The sequence below is a fragment of the Macaca nemestrina genome, chromosome 4, assembly GCF_043159975.1.
Source record: "Macaca nemestrina isolate mMacNem1 chromosome 4, mMacNem.hap1, whole genome shotgun sequence".
NCBI classification, from domain to species: Eukaryota; Metazoa; Chordata; class Mammalia; order Primates; family Cercopithecidae; genus Macaca; species Macaca nemestrina.
In genome coordinates, this window is record NC_092128.1 from 106,471,245 (window position 1) to 106,493,099 (window position 21,855).

The 21,855-nt window shown below is 34.1% G+C and overlaps 1 protein-coding gene across 4 annotated transcripts in view; it reads left to right on the forward strand.

The window, feature by feature from the left end:
- SEPTIN7 (septin 7) overlaps window positions 1-20,766 on the forward strand; it is a 105,551-nt gene extending 84,785 nt beyond the window's left edge. For all 4 annotated transcript variants that reach the window (XM_071095038.1, XM_071095037.1, XM_071095035.1 and 1 more), the window contains 5 exons: window positions 1,185-1,236; window positions 6,022-6,147; window positions 13,708-13,843; window positions 18,559-18,698; window positions 19,715-20,766. In XM_071095038.1, the coding sequence (XP_070951139.1) occupies window positions 1,185-1,236; window positions 6,022-6,147; window positions 13,708-13,843; window positions 18,559-18,698; window positions 19,715-19,754 (494 nt within the window). In that variant the 3' untranslated portion in view covers window positions 19,755-20,766. The remainder of the gene's footprint in view (window positions 1-1,184; window positions 1,237-6,021; window positions 6,148-13,707; window positions 13,844-18,558; window positions 18,699-19,714) is intronic.
- The last annotated feature ends 1,089 nt before the right edge of the window (window positions 20,767-21,855 follow it).

Sequence of the window (21,855 nt, forward strand, 5' to 3'; positions counted from 1 at the left end):
GAAATTTGTAAGCCCAGTTAAAACTTTCACAGTCTTTCCTCAGTGTAAAAGTTGCCCTTTTTGATACTGCATATTTAGAGTAAAAAAGTTTTCATTAATAAGAGATCCTCTTTACTAGTTTTGTAAGGAGTTTTTTGTTTTGTTTTTTAACTTGCTATCTTAAATTATTGAGGTTGTTAAGTAAGGAGTTTTAAATACCAATAAAATCTTAGTTATAACACCAAACCTCAGAAGTCCTTCCTCTTGTCAATAGGTTTATTGTGTTGGTTTAATCTGATATTTAATCTTCTGTATTACAGTAAGCTGAAACCAAAATTTGAGACATGATTGTTTTATCTGTTTGTTGCTATTATTTTTGAACTTTTTTTTTTTTTTTTTTTAAGAGACGAGGGCTTGCTATGTTGCCCAACTGGCCTCAAACTCCTGAGCTCAAAGTGATCCTCCCACGTTATGCTCCTCCCACATCACGTCACCATAAGCACACACCACTGCCCCTGGTTTATTTTGAACAGTTCTTTAATTTTTAGGATATTGTTTCAAGTTACTGTCCTTATTGGCAATTTTCCTATTAGTGACCCCTGTACCTTGTTCCCAGCTGGCTCCATCATGCCCAGGCAACTTTCAGTTGCTGAGCTGAGGCTTTAGAACTTACATATCCCTTAAACATACGCACTGGAGAAACTGATTTGCATCTCTCTTGTAGTTTACCTGTCTACTCACAAGTAATATTCCTATTTCTGATACATTCTTTAAAAATAAAAGTAAAGAACCTTAAAGTTCTTGGCTCCCTTTTTCATTTTGCTTACCTTAAGATTTTTTCTAAAGTGATTCTCCCTTCACTCACCCCACTGAATTTTTTAAATGTATTATAGAATAAATATATTTTTTACCAATAATAAGAAAATACATGATTTCCCCTTTCAAAATTTCAAAGTTGTTTCTGGAGAGCTCATTTGTTAGATTTACATATCTATTTCTGAGGATTAAACTACGATAAGACAATAATAAAGTACACTTCTCTGTCATGCCCTTACATTAGTACTGTGTTAGTGTTAAATCTCAAAAAAATTGATCTGTTTTGCATTTCCTCTCCTTGTTTTACGCCCCAAGTTCCTGTGAAATATTTTTTGAAGAGACTAGGTTTAGTGGAAATATAATAAATGTGGTATATTTTTTTCTTACAGTTGAAAATGGTGAACATTGTGATTTTACAATCCTAAGAAATATGTTGATAAGGTAAGTGCAAGCAATGATGGAAATAGCTTAAGATTTTCTTTCCGTAAGTAAGAATTGGACAGATTTGCTTTTTGCCTTCTATAAATATAGCTAATTTAAATTTCTATATTCAGTCTAGCAATGAAGTAAGCACTACATGTAGATGATTCTTTCTCCAAGGTTTTGAAGTCATGAGCAAGTTACGAAATAATTTGTTTAGGGATACATAGGAAAATTAGTCTCTTTATTTTATCATTATACTTTGTGTTGAGGTTTATTACTGAAATAACTATGGAAAGTGAAATAGAAGAGGCTCTTTTTTCTTAATGTGAAGAACTTGTGAAAACTATATAAGGGAAGGCTAGTTTTTGAGTCAAAAGCTAGAATTTGAATGTTTAAAAGGTGCACATCCTGATAGCTGGTGAGTAGGCCACATTTTATGTACTGGAACACAGTGAACAAAACCCATCTTCCCACCAGGTGAGAAAAAGAAATCCCTAAATTGTGTCTTGCACACCTGCTGAAAGAGAAGGAAAGCCTATGGGAGCAAGACATTGAGGCCATCCTGATTAGAGGACCAGGACTAGTAAAGAGGATCTCTTACTAATGAATTAGAAAAGCAGCAGCAGAGAGGAAATCGTGAAGAAAAAGTGTAATGGGACTAGAGATGTTAGTAGACAAGGAACAGAAGGGGCATCAGGCATCAAAATGATCCTCAGTGTTTTCATGTTGAGACACACTCCTTCCTCTCCCTACCTCACTCGGCATTTCCCACTTCTGTCTCTTGCTTCTCTACGCCTTTACAACGTACTCTCTTTAACCTTCGGTTTTAGATGTCTGTCTGAAGTTGATATCCATTCATTTTCATACCCCTACTTTCCCAAAACAGAAGAATCTCTTTAGCTGTGTAAAGAAAGGTAGTAACATAAATATGGATAATAGTTGGAAATCATGGAATAACAAGAAGGTCATTCTCAAAGTGAGAAGTGAGGGGGAAAATTTAAGAGAGTTAAACTGCTACCTCAAGAAATACAGTAGAAATGAGAGTGAATTTTGAAATTGAATAAATTGGCATGTAATTGATCTTTATTTTCAGAGGAGCCAGTGTTCTTGGTAGGAAGTACATGATAGAGTTGATTCAGCAGTTGGGGTTGCCAGGCCTCACTTAGTGAAGAAGACCAAATGCACGAGAAGGTCATCCTCTGGGTTTTGAGAATACAAAACTTCAGGCTCTATTATGAATATTCCCTTCCTCTCCCATTCTTATAGTGTTACTTCAAAAGAATATGTATTAATAATATAATCTGCTCTGACAGTATATAAGTAGAGAATGTTTAATAAATACAAATTACCATTGCATTCCTCTTGTTTAAATCCTCTATGGTACTTGCTCAGTGCTTGACATGGTGGCATTCTATAACTTTTTCTTATGTATTTTAAAAGTATACAATCAATAATTGCCTACAAAGCTAAAACACTGTAGAGAGGAAAGCTAGGTACTGAGTCAGAGACTACTTTGTTGAGATGGACTCTCAGTGTGTTGCCCAAGTAGGAATGCAGTGGCGCGATCTTTGCTCACTGCAACCTCCACCCAGGTTCAAGCAATTCTCCTGCCTCAACCTCCCGAGTAGCTGGGATTACAGGCATGCGCCACCACACCTGGCTAATTTTTGTATTTTTGGTAGAGACAGGGTTTCACCATGTTGGCCAGGCTGGTCTCAAATTCCTGACCTCAAGTGAGCCTCCTGCCTCGGCCTCCCACAGTGCTGGGATTACAGACATGAGCCACCACACCTGCGAGGCTCAGAGGCTGCTTTGAATATTCGAAGGTTCACAGCCTGGCAGCTAGTAAGGGGCCTCCCTAGTATAAGCATTACAGAGCAAATTGACCATGCCTGCAGGAAGATTTAATAGAGCAGAGCAGCAAGACTTTTATGCCTAAAAATTCTTAAGTTATTAAAAAGATGTATATTTAATTTAGCTCATGCCTTTACGACAAAGCCATCTAGTGGATATTTAATAATTACTTGAAGGAAGGAAATATAGTACCAATACCAATATTGCAGATGTCTATAAATCCCAAATAATTGAAATCTTGCAGGTCAAAGGAATAGTGATTGCTTCTAAGAAAGAGGCAAGTTCAAAGAAGTTCTCTTGCTAATTGAGAGAACTGACTTACTCCAGGCAAACCAAGGAAGACGATGGAAAGGAAGAAAATTATACAGATATTTTCAGGGTGTAGAGATGGGTGTTTCAGAAATCAAATGGGGAAAGAAAACAAAAGGAGAACAGAAAGAGTTATGGTATCAGCAATGGGAAATGGAAGAGACAAATTCCTGAAACTGGGGAAAACTGTATTGCAAATTACCAAATTATTTTGAGAATGGAGGAGTGGGTCGAATCGTAAAATGAAAAAGCATATTTAATTAAATGGAAATAAAGACTTGTATAACCTGAAAAAATCAGAATTATGTAGTCGTATAGAAGACTATAGTGATTTTAGTGAAAGGGAAAATTATTATCTAAAATGTTAGATGACGCTAACAAAAATAACTTAACAATTAGTAAATTCACCTTACTTTTATTTTACACATTCACACAAACATTTCATATAAGTATTCTTCCTTAGGACCTTTAATGATTTTTCAGTGATGCAGTGATGATATGTGATACATAATAACTAAAATCAGGCCATGTGCAGTGGTTCACACCTGTAATCCCAGCACTTTGGGAGGCCAAGGTAAGAGAATTGCTTGAGCTCAGGAGTTTAAGACTGGCCTGGGCAACATGGTGAAACCTCGTCTCTACTAAAAATACAAAAAATAGTTGGGCATGGTGGTACACGCCTATAGTCCCAGCTACTCATGAGGCTGAGGTGGGAGGATGGTTTGATCCTGAAAGGCAGAGATTGTAGTGAGCCGAGATCGTACCACTGCATTCCATCCAGCCTGGGCGACAGAGCGAGACCCTGTATCAAAAGAAAAGAAAAATTACATAAACATTGTTTTATATTGGCATAGGTGTTTGTTATTATTCTCAACTTAGAGAAACTGGTAACAAAAATTTATTCCAAAAAGTGTTTATCATATCTCAGCTTCAATCTTGAGTTACGAATTTTGTTAAAATTCCTATCTGCTATCTGCATTGGGGCATAAAAGGTAATGGCATGTTCCTTGTAAAGGGGAGCTTACAGTTGAAGAGGTATGATGTCACCTATGACATATACTTGTACCAAAAATGAATGACAACCAAGGAGAATATGGTCATGGTTGGAATGCTTTGATGTCAAGGCTGGGAAAAAGGTTTCCAAAGTAGTTGAAGTCTTTGACAAGAGATTAACAAATTAGCATGAACTGTTCAGTGTCAGCCACCAGATATGCCAGGAGTAGGGAGCTGCCTGACTTTCCTGAAGTGGAGTGGTAGAGCTTTAGAAGTAACTGTTGTGGCTATAAGAGAACGTGAATTTATTAAGGGACAGAGTCTGGGAGATGAGATTTTTGGAAAAATCAGACTTAGGACTAAGGAGAGTGAACTATCAGAGAGCTGAATGGAAATGTCAGTACGAAATGAATCAGAGTGATTGGATATCACATTTTATTCACAAAGGGGGAGATTCAAGAAGCTGGATTGTGAAGTAACAGTAAAGGTTTTCTGGATGTAAGGAATGATAAAAACAGTACAACGATATACTTTTTTCTTTTCTTTTTTTCTTTTAAGACGGTGTCTCGCTCGTGTACTCAGGATGGAGTGCAATGCGTGATCTTGGCTCACTGCAACCTCCACCTCCTGGGTTCAAGCTATTCTCCTGCCTCAGCCTCCCAAGTAGCTGGGATTACAGGCACCCGCCACCACACCTGGCTGATTTTTGTATTTTTAGTAGAGATGGGGTTCCACCATGTTGGCCAGGCTGGTCTCGAACCCCTGAGCTCAGGCAATCCGCCTGCCCCAGCCTCTCAAAGTGTTGGGATTACAGGCGTGAGCCAGTGTGCTCAGCCAACAATACGCTTTTTTGTTTGTCTCCCAGAAAGGAGTTTTAGTAAAGTGGTGAAAATGAATGATGGCAGATATAGGTAGTTTGAGATAAAATGGATGATGACAAGAGGGAGGACTGACAATAGAGTATTGCCACATCATGTATATCCAAGAACACTGCATTGGTAAAGGATATCCATAGAGCAGCTAAGGGTATCTTCAGTGTCTTGAATTATTAAATAATGATTACATCATCTCATATGTATTGTAGACTTACATGTATTGATTTTATATATGATAGAAATGCTGTAAGCAAAAATTTGTTTAACCAAAATACATTTACTAGACAGTTTGAAGAAACAGAAAACTACTCTAAAATTTCCTTGTTTGAAAGCAACTTGATATGTGATCTGAAATTTATTATTATGTATTAATAAAAACTCATATATTACCTTAGTAATATTGCTAAAAGGCAGTTTCTTTTAGATTTTATAAGCTTCAGTAGTAGCTAATCTTGTCTAGTTTTTAAATAGGTAATACAAAGATGAATACTCTTTTCATAGAAAGGTCATCCTTCAGTAACTGCTTTGGGGGCTTTATGGGTCTTAAAATCTCATTGGAATCTAAATTTGGTGTCAAGTTAGCTTATTTTTTGTTGGTCTACTTTGAGTGTAAATGAAAACAGATGAATGCCACCTTCCTTAACAATAGTCTTTTTCATTTTAAATCTGAAATGTTTGTTTTGGTAAAATTTTGAATTTATATTAAAGCTTTTTAAGCTTTTTTCCCCCTAGCTATTAATAGAAGCAAACTCTTGCTGTTTATTTATGACAGAACACACATGCAGGACTTGAAAGATGTTACTAATAATGTCCACTATGAGAACTACAGAAGCAGAAAACTGGCAGCTGTGACTTATAATGGAGTTGATAACAACAAGAATAAAGGGCAGCTGACTAAGTAAGTATGTATTTTTTTCGCCAAAAAAGGTATTATTTCTGTAGTCAATAATCATATTGTTTCATTTTCATTAAATTTCTCCTGGCTACTCAGTAGAAAATGTGGATAGTGTTCTCTATGCACAGCAGCATAAATTTATATTGTTTTGCTTTAATAGTAGAAGCTTTTTTTGAATGAACCATTTTGATAGTGTTTTCACTTACAGATTATGTGGAAAAAAAGGACAGGCTTTAACAAAAGGAATATTTAGATGAATTTATTCTTGGTTACCTTCTCTGTTCCTATTCCAGGGAGTGAATTAGCTGGAGTTGCGTTTTCTTCTTTTGGTTGTTAGAGTGCTATAAGTGACTACAAAGTGTGTAGCTTTGCCCTGTTGAGCTTATATCTCAAGCTGTGGTGGTTTCATGTTGAGGTCGAAAAAAGAGATGTGTGAGGAAGCTGGTAACCATGTCTGTGTCCGGCTTTTTAAAAATCTGTCATTGTTGAAGATCATAATTACGTCATATGTCACTTAACAATGGGGATACCTTTCTGAGAAATGTGTCATTGGGCTATTTTGTCATTCTGTAAACAACATAGAGTACCTGCACAAACCTAGATGGTAGAGCCTTCTACACACCTAGGTTATGTGGTACAGCTATTGCTTGTAGGCTGTAAACATATAGCATGTTACTGTACTGAATGTTATAGACAGTTGTAACATAATGTTAAGTATTCGTGTATGTAAACATAGAAAAGGTGCAGTAAAAATACAATATAAAAGATTAAAAATGGTGTATCTGTATAGGGCACTTGGTTTGAATGGAGTTTGCAGGACTGGAAGTTGCTCTGGATGAGTCAGTGAGTGAGTGGTGAGTGAATGTGCAGGCCTAGGACATTACTGTACACTACAGTGGACTTTATGAACACTGTACACTTAGGCTATACTACATTTATTTCTTAAATTTGTCTTCAATAATATTTTTTGCTGTAACTTTTTATTTTATAATAACTTAAATTTTAGAAAACTTTTTGATTCTTTTATAGTAACACTTAGCTTAAAACACAAACACATTGAACAGATGTATAAAAGTATTATCTTTGTAATCTTTATTCTATAAGCTTTTTTCTATTTTAGAAGTTCTTTCTTTTTTCACTTAAAACTTTTTGTTGTTGTTGTTAAAAACAAAGACATAAACTTACACATTAGCCTAGGCCTACTCAGGGTCAAGATCATCAAGATGCCACTGGGCAGTAGGAATTTTTTAGTTCCTATGGGCCACCATCATATATGCCATCCTTTGTTTACTGAAATGTCATTATGCAGTGCATAGCTGTATTGCAAAACCGTTTTAAATAATGTGCATTTGTAGCTAGGTGTTATCTACCATTAGAAGATAATCCTGAAGGATCAACTATATAAATAAGAAAGACAAGTTCTCAAAGTAGCTATAGTGTTTTCCGTAGTGGTTAACATGCCTTATAGTGGAATAGAAAAATGTCCCTTAAATATTTAAAATAAAAGATTCTGTTTGAGGTAAGCCTCAATATGTGAACAAAAGGAAGGCTTTTTATCTCTTTTTAGCAAAATGTTTATGAACTTTGGCATAAAAATGTAAGGATCCATCATAGTGAATATTCATAAAATCCTAATTCACTTTAAACTCATTATCATTAACGATGAACTTTTTAACTCATTAAAAGAAACATATACATAAAGCTACTGATAATTTTGTATGTTAAAATATACTACTAGTACATATTTTTTGTTAAATATATGTACTTATTCAATATGTTTTTTAAACATTTGTTATGTTGTAGATATAAGGAATTATTTATTTGTTCCCATGTCTCAAATATAAGGCTTTTTAAAGTAGTGCAGTATCATTAAGATCATTACAATATCATTAAGTATTTTTCTGCATATACAAAATTCTACTGTGTGAATACGTGAGTTAAACTATATCCCAGGTGAAAGCATAAATAGTGGAATTCTACTGGAAATAATATCTCTTAAAGAGAGGAATCATGACCATACTTTACCTGTGCATATAAAAAAAAGAAATGTTTGCATTGCTAAAAAGCAAATTGCCCCAGGAGCTAGCATAATATTTTATGCTAATAATAAATAGGAAAATAAACATTTTACAAGATCAAGCCAAATGGGGAATGGCTGTAATTGGAATAGATATTTGATATGATTTGATAAATTAGATTGTTACTACTTCATTGAATAACACATACTGAACCTGAAAGAAATCACTTAGAAGTTTTATCTATTGGTTGTATCTTGCATTGTCTTGAAAATGTTAGCAATTAAAAAAGTATTTTTGTTAAATTTTTCTTTAAAAATCATTAACAACTTATGGTGCTTTAGCTGATGTAAGCTGCTTTTCCTTATAGGTCAGTACATATCCATGAATAACTGAAAAGAAAGACTAATGTTTAAATAAGTGAAGTAAGCAGGTGTGAGTTTAGGCTTATTTTAATGTTCTTTTGTATTGCTCTCATGCGACTCTCCATAGCAGTATATTCTTTGACAGTGGTTGTGGGGAGGGGTTGAGAGTTACAAGAATTTTGGAATGGAAGGTGAACCTATTGAAAATTTATAGTTAAACTGATCTTTGGCAATGTATGTTTCACAAAGTGCTAATCACACTTTGGTTTTAGAATATAAGCTAAACTTTTTAAAGATGTTAGACAGTGAATAGTAAAATACATTCATGTGCCACATAATGATGTTTCAGTCAATGACTGACTGCATGTATGACAAGATCCCATAATATTGTGTCTGTATCATAGAGCCTAAGTGTGTAGTAGGTTATACTGTCTAGGGTTGTGTAAGTACACTCTGTGTTGTTGACACAATGACAAATGAATTTCTCAGAATGTATCCCCATTATTAAGCAGTGTGTAACTGTAGATCAGTTTATCTTATATTTAATTTTCTGAGATAGTTTTGGACAAACTGTAGAGTCTGTTGAAACATGAAATAAAAATTAAAAATATATGTGTAGCTGTCTGAAAATGTGCCTTTCTGTTATGTCAGTAGCCCTAGAACAATTCTGTTTTAGAGGGACTTAAAACAAGAATTAGATTGTGTGGTTTCAATCTGAAGAATAGCTGAACTTGTCCAGTCAGCTGTAATTTGTCTCAAGTTTAGATCTGGAGAAGTGGATGCCGTTCTTAGCAGCTATCCAGTAATTACAACTGTTTCTGACAAAGAAAGTATGGAGCCATCCAAGTACTTATATCCTTAGAGAATGCATCTTGCATCCCTATATGGAGGGTGATGGGTGGTTGAAAGCCACAGAAAGGGTAACCTCTCAAATCAAAGAAAATTCAGCAAGGGTTTATAAAGGAAAGGGAAGAAGAATTGGTCATATCCAGATTGCTGATCTCTTAAAGGAGGTGATCCCCAGTAAGAGGAGGGCCATCTTTTTTTTTTTTTTGCTAAACTTCCTTCTTGAAGTTTTATCTGCCTCCTTTTTCCTTGATCTTCTTTGTACCCCTTTACTTAAAATCACATTTTATTGGTAACTCTTTTTCAGAACTGATGTCTATCATTGGTACCAATTGTGACAATAGATACCTTGCTCCAAGTTGGGGCACACCCTAGTCTCTCTCTGCCTTATGTTTATTTTTCTGTTCTCTATAGCCTTCTCCATCAGTCATTTTGGGAAAACTTTATAAGTAAATGACTGAAAATACAGGTTTCAAAGGCAGATTCTCAGAATTCTTGATACATGACAGAGTTTTCATTGATCTAAATAGAAATAAAGACAATTTGCTGAAAATTTCAGGTTTCCAAAAAATTAAACTTAGTTATATCTTTTACTCTTTATTCAAGTGTCCTTTCATGAAATTATAATGATAGTAGTTGGAAGTTTTGTTTATGTTTGGTTTTAATACTCTCACGTGGCAAAACAAAATGTTGGCAACCCTTATTACTCAAAATTTTTGGAAATTTTTATATTGATCTTTGAAATTACTGAAGTGAAATTCCTTTGGAAAATTTTGCATAGTGACCTACTGACCACTGGAGCAAAAGTATGTAAATCTACTTGCTTAATTGTTCTTTAGGAAAGACCACACACATAATTTAAATGAAACATGGTTGTCTTTTGTTACACTCCAAGTGTGGGTCATGTGTAATGCAGCAAAGTAGAACTTGACTAGGTCATCCTTATGTGGTGGCTGTAATTCTCTTATTGGTCACATGAAGGGGTGTGGCTTGCAGGAATTTTAACCTTATAAAGACAACTCTAGAAGGAGCTAAGTCTTTGGGGATTTAGTTTCATATTCGGGTTATGTTGGAACCATTTTCTTTTTCTTGTTTTACTAATTTTTTTTCATTTCTTTGGGTTTTTAATTTCGCTGATAGGTTTATAAGCTTTACTACTATATGTGGGTGGATAAGAGTTTCCTGTTAAAAAGCAGGCGGGCAATGATATAAATTAAATGGTTTTTCCAGTCATTTAATAAAAGGTTTTACTTGGAAAAAAAATAGTAAATGTGAAGATAAAAAGTGATCTCTCTACATTTTCTACATTGTAAGCACAATTTTTTGTTTCGATTTTCTAAAAATTAATAAAGACGACTAGAAGTGAGGTGTTAATTTAAAAATTAAAAATTTGAAAGATCATTTTTATTGGTGAGAGACTTCAAAAAATTCATTTTAAATATGCATGAACATTTTTTCACAGTATTTGAGTATATTTGGTCAGATTATTTTTACAAGGCTAAAAACTTACAGTATCTTAACTGTCAAATAATTGCAAATTTCTTTTAGAAACACATTTAGCATATTTAAAACTTTGAACAGACTTTCAGAAGATAAGTGCACAGCATATTTTTGTAGTGATTTAATGTAATGATTATGAACATAATTTGGGAAATAAATCAGCTTTAGTGAATTTTACTGTACATTTTTTATTTAGGGCACATACCTTAATAATTTAATTGTGAAAGCTATGCATTTGACTTTAATTGCAGCTTTTAGCATGCTTTATTTTAAATGTGCTAAATCACTAATTTTTGTTCCTGTGGATATGATATAGTTGAAGGCATGTATGGCAGGGGATTTTACTATACAGGGATTTTTAATACTTAAATTTTGAATTTAAAAGAAGATTTTTTTTTTTTCTTCGAGATGGAGTCCTGCTCTGTCACCCAGGCTGGAGTACAGTGGCACGATCTTGGCTCACTGCAACCTCTGCCTCCTGGGTTCAAGCAATTCTCCTGCCTCAGCCTCCCAAGTAGCTGGAATTACAGGCGTGTGCCACCACGCCCAGCTAATTTTTGTATTTTTAGTAGAGATGGGGTTTCACCATGTTGGCCAGGCTGGTCTGGAACTCCTGACTTTGTGATCTGCCCGCCTTGGCCTCCCAAACTGCTAGGATTGCAGGTGTGAGTCACTGTGCCTGGCCTAAAAGAAGATTTGAAATATCATTGTATGTTTTCTCGGCAGTCTCTCATTTTCCCCTTAGAATTATTTAAATAATAATTTAGGTGGCAAAATTACCTGCTCCTTCCCAAGGATAAAGATAAACATTTTATAGATGAGTTGTGTAGGTAGGAATAGATATTTCTGTCTGATTTCTAATTTAATATATTTACAATCATAATTATATTATTGGATAATCTTAAATTACTTAAATATACATATTCATTTACTTAAGGTTAGCAATTAAAGAATTGTTTTTAGATTATTTTCTAGAAACTAAAAAATATTTTTGGAGTGTTAGGGGACAGTGGGAATTAGAGACTCTGAAAATCTAACAGAAGCTTTGTACCCTTTCACCGGAAGAATGCTGGCAAACATAAACACACATTTGGTATGCTGTTTCAGGGCGGTCACTGACACTGGGTGTGCTCAAGAGATCAGAGGCAACTATATTAAAAACACTTGCCATTAATATGAGGAATATATTATTAAGCATCTCAACTTTTACAAAAAAAATGGTATTTACACTTGGAAATGTATTTCAGCTGACTCCACTTTTAAAATGCAGGTTCTTGTTCTAAGTTAGTATGTCTGGTTAGTTTCATTTTCAGAACTTTTGATTCATTGTTTAATTGGAAAAATATGTGGCAGGTTTGCATGTAGAAGTAAGTTTTCTTTTGGTGAAGAAATATCCTTGAGTTAACATTTTATTCTAATTTATGCAATTGCGAAAACAGATCATCTTAATCATAGCATTACATCACATCTTTGTTCTTCCTTTTTGTTAAGAAAAACTAGTAGCCAATATTCGGTCCTTTTTGTTTCGTTTCTAACATTTTCTGTCTAGCTCTCTTGCCTGCTTCCTTGATAGAAAAGACAGTTGCTGTGATGGTCAGAAATATTTAGCCTAATAAGGAGAAAAGTCACCATAATAAGAGTGTGTAAAATCAGGGTTAAAATGACTAGCCTTAAAGTTACGAGTGAAATCCAAGGTCTGGTTTTTGTTTTTAAGCCGTGAGTTAATTCTTTTTTAAAAAAAGTAGTGTATTGCAATAAAATTTACCCATTTAACATGTAAACCTCAATGGTCAAAGCCTGTTTTTATGGAGGCAAAACAAGCATGCTTTATTAACAAAGTCAAAGAAGTACTTATCTCTTTAATTTGTCCTAGGGTATTGAATAATTTTCAGAGATTCTCAAAGCAAAGAGCCCATTTTCTGCTCCTTTGCTAAAAGCACTAGGTACTTTGGCATTCTCTTGTGTCTCTGTGAGAAAGTATATTAGCCTTAACAAAGCCCACCTGTAAATATATATCAGTGTGAAAATTTTGAACACAATTCTTCAAGGAGATTTGAATCCATGGGACTTTAACGTCAACAGAGTGAACATTTTTTTTTTTTTTAATTTAACTATGCTTATGTCTATTTTTTGGCATTTAAAAATAATTATTAACAAAATATTTGCTCCTGATTATCTCTAAAGTATGTGTGTGTGTTTTAAATCACTGAAAGTCTTTAAAACTTAAGACTGAAATATTTGAGTTAAGTGGAATGAATTTTCAAGAGCATTGAAGTTATAAGGGACCTAGAAATATTCTGTATGCCTAAATAGTGCTCTAAGTATTGACTAGTAGTTGTTTCCAGCATCAGTTCAGTTACCAAAACAAATAATAATTTTTGTGTTCTTAGTAGCTGTCTTAGAAGAGATGGTAACACTTGAAATTTTGGTAAAAAAATTTTGGTAAAAATATTCTACATATGTTAACTTCATTACTTATTTTCTGTTTTTCATGTTAAAATGTTGTTTAAAGAACAAAATCAAATGATTTTCATCTAATGTTTTATTCTGTGAATGTATTTTGGGAATTTTTTCCCCATTTTCCTTCTACAGTTTATTTGGTATGTCATCCTTAAATTTGATATGCAGTAGGTTTAGAAAACATCTTTGATTTTTAGATTTTTTTCCATAATAATCAAGTTTTATATATGAAATATCACAGAAATAAGTTCTAGGTTATAAATATATTAATAATGACATACATATATAGCATCTCATTTGTTTTCATCAGCTGTTTCATAGTTCTGTATTATTTTTATTCACAGACATTTAATGATTACCCTTAATATTCATGACAGGAGCCCTCTGGCACAAATGGAAGAAGAAAGAAGGGAGCATGTAGCTAAAATGAAGAAGATGGAGATGGAGATGGAGCAGGTGTTTGAGATGAAGGTCAAAGAAAAAGTTCAAAAACTGAAGGACTCTGAAGCTGAGGTAATCAGTCTAATATTCTATCTCTTAGCAGACATTGTGTTCCTTTTTAAGTAGTGTCTTCAGTAAAATTTATAAAGTAACCTTTTATGCATGTTTTTTCAAAATTAATACCCCAGTGTAACAAAATGGAGAAATTTCTAGAAGCAAGCACTGTGTTTATAATAATATATGCTTCAATATGTAAGTGCTTAGACATAGTATATTAGGTAGGACAGTGTAATAGAATACTTACAATGAATTATTAAAGTTATGATGAACAAGTTTGAGTTGTGAAAAAATAAAATTACAAACCATTCCATACAGGTGGCATAAGAACACTAAAGATGAGAGTTTGGGGGTGGATGTATGCACAAAAACTAGTGTTAGGATAATAATAATTGACCATACTTATTTGTGTATGAATGAAAAAGAGGGAAATAACCTTTATTGAACTAAAGATATGCCTGGATAAATTACACACAATTAAAGGAGAGAAAATTAGGGAATGTGATAATTTTTGTTAAGGTTGGGCCTTTCTTATTTATAATGTACATGTACAACATTGGGCAGGGTAATGACAAAACATCCCAGAAGACGTATCTACTATTTTGAAACCCTTCTAGATGTTGAGTTATACATTTAGTTTCTATTAATCAAAAAGACCTTGGAGACATTTCCTTCAATAGGTGGCAAGAAAGAAAGGATGGAGAAAAAGATAAACTGAACATAAGAATCCATAGAACAGTTAGTTTGATAGATGTCTGAGAATAGTAGAAAAAAACTATGGGTAATCCCAAAATAAATAAGTGATTTCAGTATGAAATTTTCTCCACATAAATTTGATGTAATTAAAAATTATAAAATAGGCTGGGCATGGTGGCTCATGCCTGTAACGCCTGTGCTTTGAGAGGCTGAGGCAGGCAGATCACTTGAGTTCAGGAGTTTGAGACTAGCCTGGCCAACATGGTGAAACCCTATCTCTATTAAAAATACAAAAATTAGCTGGGTGTGGTGGTGAGTACCTGTAATCCCAGCTACTTAGGAGGCTGAGGCTGGAAAATGGCTTGAACCTGGGAGGCAGAGGTTGTACTTAGCCGAGATCACGTCACTGCACTCCAACCTGGGCGACAGATCGAGACTTTGCCTCAAAAAAAAAAAAAAAAAAGGAAAAATATCCTATAAAATAATAAATTATTTTAAAATATGTGAGATGAAGGCCAGGTGTGGTGGCTCACATCTGTAATCCCAGCAGTTTGGGAGACCAAAGAAGGATTGCTTGAGTCCAGGAGTTTGAGACCAGCCTAGGCAATATGACAAGACCCAATCTCTACAAAAAATTTTTAAAAATAGCTGGGCATGGTGGCATGCGCCTATGGTCCCAGCTATTCAGGAGGCTGAGACAGGAGAATTACTTGAGCCTGGGAGATCGAGGCTGTAGTGAACCATGATTGTGCTACTGTACCCCAGCCTGGGTGACAGAGCTAGACCTTGTTTCAAAATTATATATATACATAATTTATGGATGGATTTATATATATATATATATATGGATGACAGTAATATAAAATATTTTTAAAACAATCTTTAATGATAAAATTTAGTAAGATCCCTGTGTTTTATGTGGCTTCACTGATATTTGTATCTAAGTATATTAAGAAGAGATTCAGATCTCTTCTGTTATATTCTTAGAGTTGATCGCATTGCTTTTGTAATTACTGCGTAAAATACGGAAACCTTTTTTGACTAAAGGCTTAACAAAAGTACTGTAATCCATTGAGTAAATAGAATGCATGGCATGAGAAAGTATTAAATAATTTCGAGGAAATGTTTTTATTCCACATTAATTTCTCTTACATTATTGGGCTTTTCTTGTAATTTCTTACTAAAATCTTTCACTGTTGTTATATTTGTTTTGAGTTTAATTTAGCCGGGATATGGAATAATTACTCCTGGTTTGAGACTGCTGAGCACTACAGGACTAGCATCCCTGGCACTGCCACTAAATGCTAATAGCAGTGCCCTCCTATCATTGGGCAAACCAAAATGTGCATGCACACACACTCCCAATCAAGAATCACTGTCTTAGCTGATTCTTATTGTATTATAAATGAATAATTAAAGTTCTTAACATGACATTTTGGAGATTAATTTATCAGCCTGTTAAATATATGCATTGAATCTCTACCTCTTCAGTAATTCACATATAATCTGGAAAATCTATATCCAAAGAGGGGTTGAAAAACAGGAATAATCAAGAGTCTACTACATTATCTCCACACTTAGATTCCATTGAGAATCTAAAAGTAGTTTAACTTATATTTGAGGCAAATGTATTTTAGGACATGTTGCTAAGAGTAAATATTACAAATAAGTAATTGTGAATCTGTAGCCAAGGAACCCTTTGGGAATTTTCATGATTACTATGAATGGTGAAGATTGTTTTGAAGAACTATTCTTTGAAGGATGGAATGTTAACATTTAAAGGACCTGTGAAGAGCTCTGGGCCAAGGTTCCCACCTGATACTCTAAGCCATTAGAGAATTAGGCATGCTCATTCTAGATTCTTTGTCTTTTATGAAACCACATCTAGAGTGTATTTACCAACATCCCTGTGGTAATGAGTTTGCAAATCATCATGTATATGATACATGATATATATTATGTAAATATGATACATGTGAATACATAAATAGGTAAAGAAACCCTTTTAGCCTTGTTTAATACAGTTTCTCCTTAAATCCATTACGCTGGAAATACTTGTTTGGGGCACAACTAGCAGCACAGTACATCAGTCACAGCACCAAGCATCTTTCATTTATTGTGTTGTCTAGTGCACACCACAGCCCTACAAGGTAGATATTATTGCCCATCTCTCCTTTATAGATAAGAAGAAGGATAAATTAACAATATGCCAGCATTTGAACCCAGTTAATTTTTAAGTTTGCTGTTAATTGCTAGATAGGTTCACAGTCCTGTTTTTCACAACTTCAGAATGGAAAAAGCTCTGAAAACTGCAAAACCTAACATGAACTAAGTTTTAATCCTACATATTGTGAATATTTATATATTTTACTGAAACAAATAAAAAGTAATGTGTTTGATTATACTTGCTGCCCCAGATAGCCCAGAAGGTATTTTATAAATATAGTATGAACTCATTTCTAAACAGTGTTGTGGTTTTAATAACTGAAAAATGTTGAACTTCGAAAGGCGTCTGACCCCATGGGTTTCTTAAGAGTGAGATTGTGACCTATACCTTTATCTACATGCAGTTAACACAAAAGATAATTACTTACATGTAACATAAATGTAAGTTAAAGAATGATGAACACTGTAAGCCTACCACCTGGCTTAAAAAAATAGAATGTTATCAACTCATTTGAAGACCCTGTGTGCCTGTCCCCTATTGTATCCCTCTCTCTCGTTCCCAGAGGTAACTACTATTCTGAATTGTGTATATGTGATTCCCTTGCATTTAAAAAAAAAATAACTAGAGACATTTTCTTACGTTCCTACTTTCTGACATTTGTTAGTAACTTGTTTGCTGTCATTGGGAAGATTTCACCTCAGATTTACTCATGTTTGCTTAAGTGTGTCTTAGGTGATTCTGTCTTGTAAGAATTGCATGAAATAATTGAAATAGGAATAAATCTGAAGTCACTTCGGGCTTGCAAAAAAGAAAAATTGTATGCAAAAGTATAATATATAATATATAATATGTATAACATATAATGTTGTATATTAACATTATGTTAATGTTAACTCACCAATGTAGTAAAATCTATAACAGAACATAATTCCTGGATAACCGAAGGTTTTGAATAGTCCTTGGGTATTTGGCATAGGAGGATTTAATCTGCTTTTTAAAATTTGTTGACTTTTCTTTTTTTTTCAGAAATGGATTGACTTGCATCTAAATGAAATTATTTATCTAATGATCTCTTGGACTTTAAGGCCCTTTGTTTCTGCAGTTACTTTGCATGAGTGTTTACTACCTCTCAGTCAGCATTCTTTACAGCATTAATACACACAGGAGGAAGGACCACCTGCGTTAGAATCACTGTAACTTGTTGAAAATCCACATTTCCAAACTGAACACCCAGATATTCTAATTCAGTACATCTGAGTGAGGTTCAGGATTCTGTGTGTTTAACAAACATCCCAGGTGATTTTCATGAAGACCAGTGTCTGAGAACCACTGCTTACAGGAATCAGAGTACTTTACTGGCATCTTTGAACTCTTAGGATCCTAAACTACCTGCTTTCTTTTCACTTGTCTTAGCTTTCTAAACTTGGAATTAGGAGGCTTATTCAAGTCCTGGTTCTTCCACTTTCTGGCTAGCAATCTTGGGCAAGTCATTTAAATTCTGCAACTGTTTCCTCATCTGTACGATGAGAACAATGATGTCTTCACTGCCCAGCCTCCAACATATTTGTGATTAAAGAAAAATGAGATAAGATAGTAATTTTCCATTATAAAGTACTCCATACTGTTAAGTTTGTTGTTTTTTTTGTTGTTGTTGTTGTTTTTTACTGTTTCCCAAGATTATTGTCTTGGGTCACTGGCCTTTTGGGTCCTAAAGTAGGAGGAGTCCTTAACAGTGCTTTCCAGGTAGTACTCTGAATTTACAATAGGGCTATTCAATGCTCATATTCTTATCCTTAGGGTGTCTGGATGAAACGTACTTCTGCTTCTGATTTCTTAGTTTTGTTTTATATACTGTGCTATGATTTAGCTCCAGCGGCGCCATGAACAAATGAAAAAGAATTTGGAAGCACAGCACAAAGAATTAGAGGAAAAACGTCGTCAGTTTGAGGATGAGAAAGCAAACTGGGAAGCTCAACAACGTATTTTAGAACAACAGAACTCTTCGAGGTAACTAATAGCAGATTACTAAGAAATGTGTGTATTAATGTTTTAAAGAATTGTTTTCCTACTTATTTAAAAAACATTAGAATAACACTTAAAAAGTCATCACCCATTATGCATTCCAAACACAATGGTTTTCATGGATAAATATTTTTATATGGATGGATATAGTCTGTGTCCATTAGCAGTATTTTTTCAGTACATCTTTCATGACTTAATCTTCGTAATTATGATTTAGCAGCTTCATAACATTCTCCCCAGTTAACTTACCTTAATTGGATTTCTTACCTCCTCCCCCCAATTGTTGGACATAAGGGTTGTTGTCAATTTTTGGCACACAAAGGGAACATTCTTCAAAATCTGTTACATATTTAGGAATACGTTTTAACTGTACTGGATTATGTTGTTACGATAAAATTCTTAAGACAAAATGTTAGATATTTAATTTCCATTACAGCTAATCAATTACTTTCTCTTAATTTATACAAAATTCAATAATATTTGAATTTTTGGTTTTCTTTTCCTTAATAGTTTCATTTAAAACTGAAAAGTGGCATTCCTATAAGGATTATATAGTTTATCCTCATTACTAAACATTTTCAGATTTGACATTTGTTCTACTATACTATACTACTGTTAACATTTTCCCCAAAGAAGAGGAAAATAGATTTGTAAAAGCAGTTGCACTGCAGAATGCAAATGACAGTGGGGGAAAAGAACACCCTGTTTAATGCTAGTTGATATTTTTTAGTTTGTGCTGTTTCATTTGGAAATAATTGTTCTTGTATATTAAAATTGGGTTTTGCCATATTTTTTACTATTTATCCTGGAGTTTTGTCAAATATTTGTCTAAGAAAATACTATTATAGATTAACATTGTCTTAGCTGTTTACTTCTAAGTCTTTTAATTTTTTTAATGAAAAAGTATCTGAAAATCCCAACATTGTTGTAATTGGGTTAGCTGTTGTTATCGTGTTTATCAAATGGTTACTCATCTTGATTATTTCCCTTTCATCATTTAGAACCTTGGAAAAGAACAAGAAGAAAGGGAAGATCTTTTAAACTCTCTATTGACCACCAGTTACGTATTAGTTGCCAATATGCCAGCTTGGACATCAGTGTTTGTTGGATCCGTTTGACCAATTTGCACCAGTTTTATCCATAATGATGGATTTAACAGCATGACAAAAATTTTTTTTGTTGTTCTTGATGGAGATTAAGATGCCTTGAATTGTCTAGGGTGTTGTGTACTTAGAAAGTAACAGCTCTAAGTACCTTTCCTACATTTTCTTTTTCTTTTTTTATTAAACAGATATCTTCAGTTTAATGCAAGAGAACATTTTACTGTTGTACAATCATGTTCTGGTGGTTTGATTGTTTACAGGATATTCCAAAATAAAAGGACTCTGGAAGGTTTTCATTGAGGATAAATTGCCATAATATGATGCAAACTATGCTTCTCTATGATAATTATAATACAAAGGTTCCATTCAGTGCAGCATATACAATAATGTAATTTAGTCTAACACAGTTGACCCTATTTTTGACACTTCCATTGTTTAAAAATACACATGGAAAAAAAAACCCTATATGCTTACAGTGCACCTAGAGCTTTTTTATAACAACCTCTTTTTGTTTGTTTGTTTTGGATTCTTTAAATATATATTATTCTCATTTAGTGCCCTCTTTAGCCAGAATCTCATTACTGCTTCATTTTTGTAATAACATTTAATTTAGATATTTTCCATATATTGGCCCAGCTAAAATAGAATATAGCATCTTTCATATGGTAGGAACCAACAAGGAAACTTTCCTTTAACTCCCTTTTTACACTTTATGGTAAGTAGCAGGGGGGAAAATGCATTTATAGATCATTTCTAGGCAAAATTGTGAAGCTAATGACCAACCTGTTTCTACCTATATGCAGTCTCTTTATTTTACTAGAAATGGGAATCATGGCCTCTTGAAGAGAAAAAAGTCACCATTCTGCATTTAGCTGTATTCATATATTGCATTTCTGTATTTTTTGTTTGTATTGTAAAAAATTCACATAATAAACGATGTTGTGATGTAATAGTGTGTGGGGTCTTAAATATCCTACAGTTGATGTACTAGACTAGAGTATGTTTGGGAAGAAGCTTTTCAACTTGAGTTTGCCTCCTCTATGATGACATCTTTTATATGCTTGTCTCATTTAGAATGCATATGTGCTGGTTTTCTAATTTAAGAGATACCATATCTCTGTTCATTTCTATCTCTCATTTGTATGCTTATTTTTCTGAGATCAATTTTTTTTTTTTTCCCCCAGACAGGGTCTTGCTTCATTGCCCAGGCTGGAGTGCAGTGGCACAAACATGACTCACTGCAGCCTCAACCCTCTGGACTCAAGCAGTCCTCCTGCCTCAGCCCCCTGAGTAGCTGGATTGGAGGCGTGCACCACGACGCCTGGCTAATTTTTCTATTTTTTGTAGAGATGGGGTTTCATTATGTTGCCCAGGCTGATCTCGAACTCTTAAGCTCAAGTGATCCACCCACCTCAACCTCCCAAAGTTCTGGGATTACAGGCATGAGCCATCATGCCCGGCCTCTGAGAAGTTTCTAACTCATTCAGATTAGGTATACTCTCAAGTTCCTGGAAACTGAAATTTTTTTAACTGGAAAGAGGGTAGTGTAATTTCTTTTCTCAAGGTCAAGTGACATAGATTTTAACATAATGCATAATTTAAGTAAGAAATTAAGTAAGTAATGTAGCCCAGTTTATTATTTGGAAATGTTTTACCCTGTTTACTTTTTTAAATTAAAGACCTAAGCAGAGGGAATAATTATAAGTCAATAGCAGAGAGATTGTTGTTTGGGTGTTTATTTTTTTCCGTTTTTGTGTTGAGAGATTGGGTTAACACCTCTAGCCAAAAATGTTTGGTTTTAGGGAGGCTAAGAACAACCTACTGAATTTGGAGAATGCAAAGGTAAAAAATGTATATAGACTGCCTGCCTAACTGGTTAAGCACTACTGCTTCTGGGAAATATTATTTCAAAATTCTATGTATTATTATAATAAATTTGTAAGACATTCATTATTCTACCATGCTAATGAAAACTTTCAGAAGTATTTATCCATGGCATGCCCAGGGTTTCACCTGAATCTGATATAGCATCTATATAA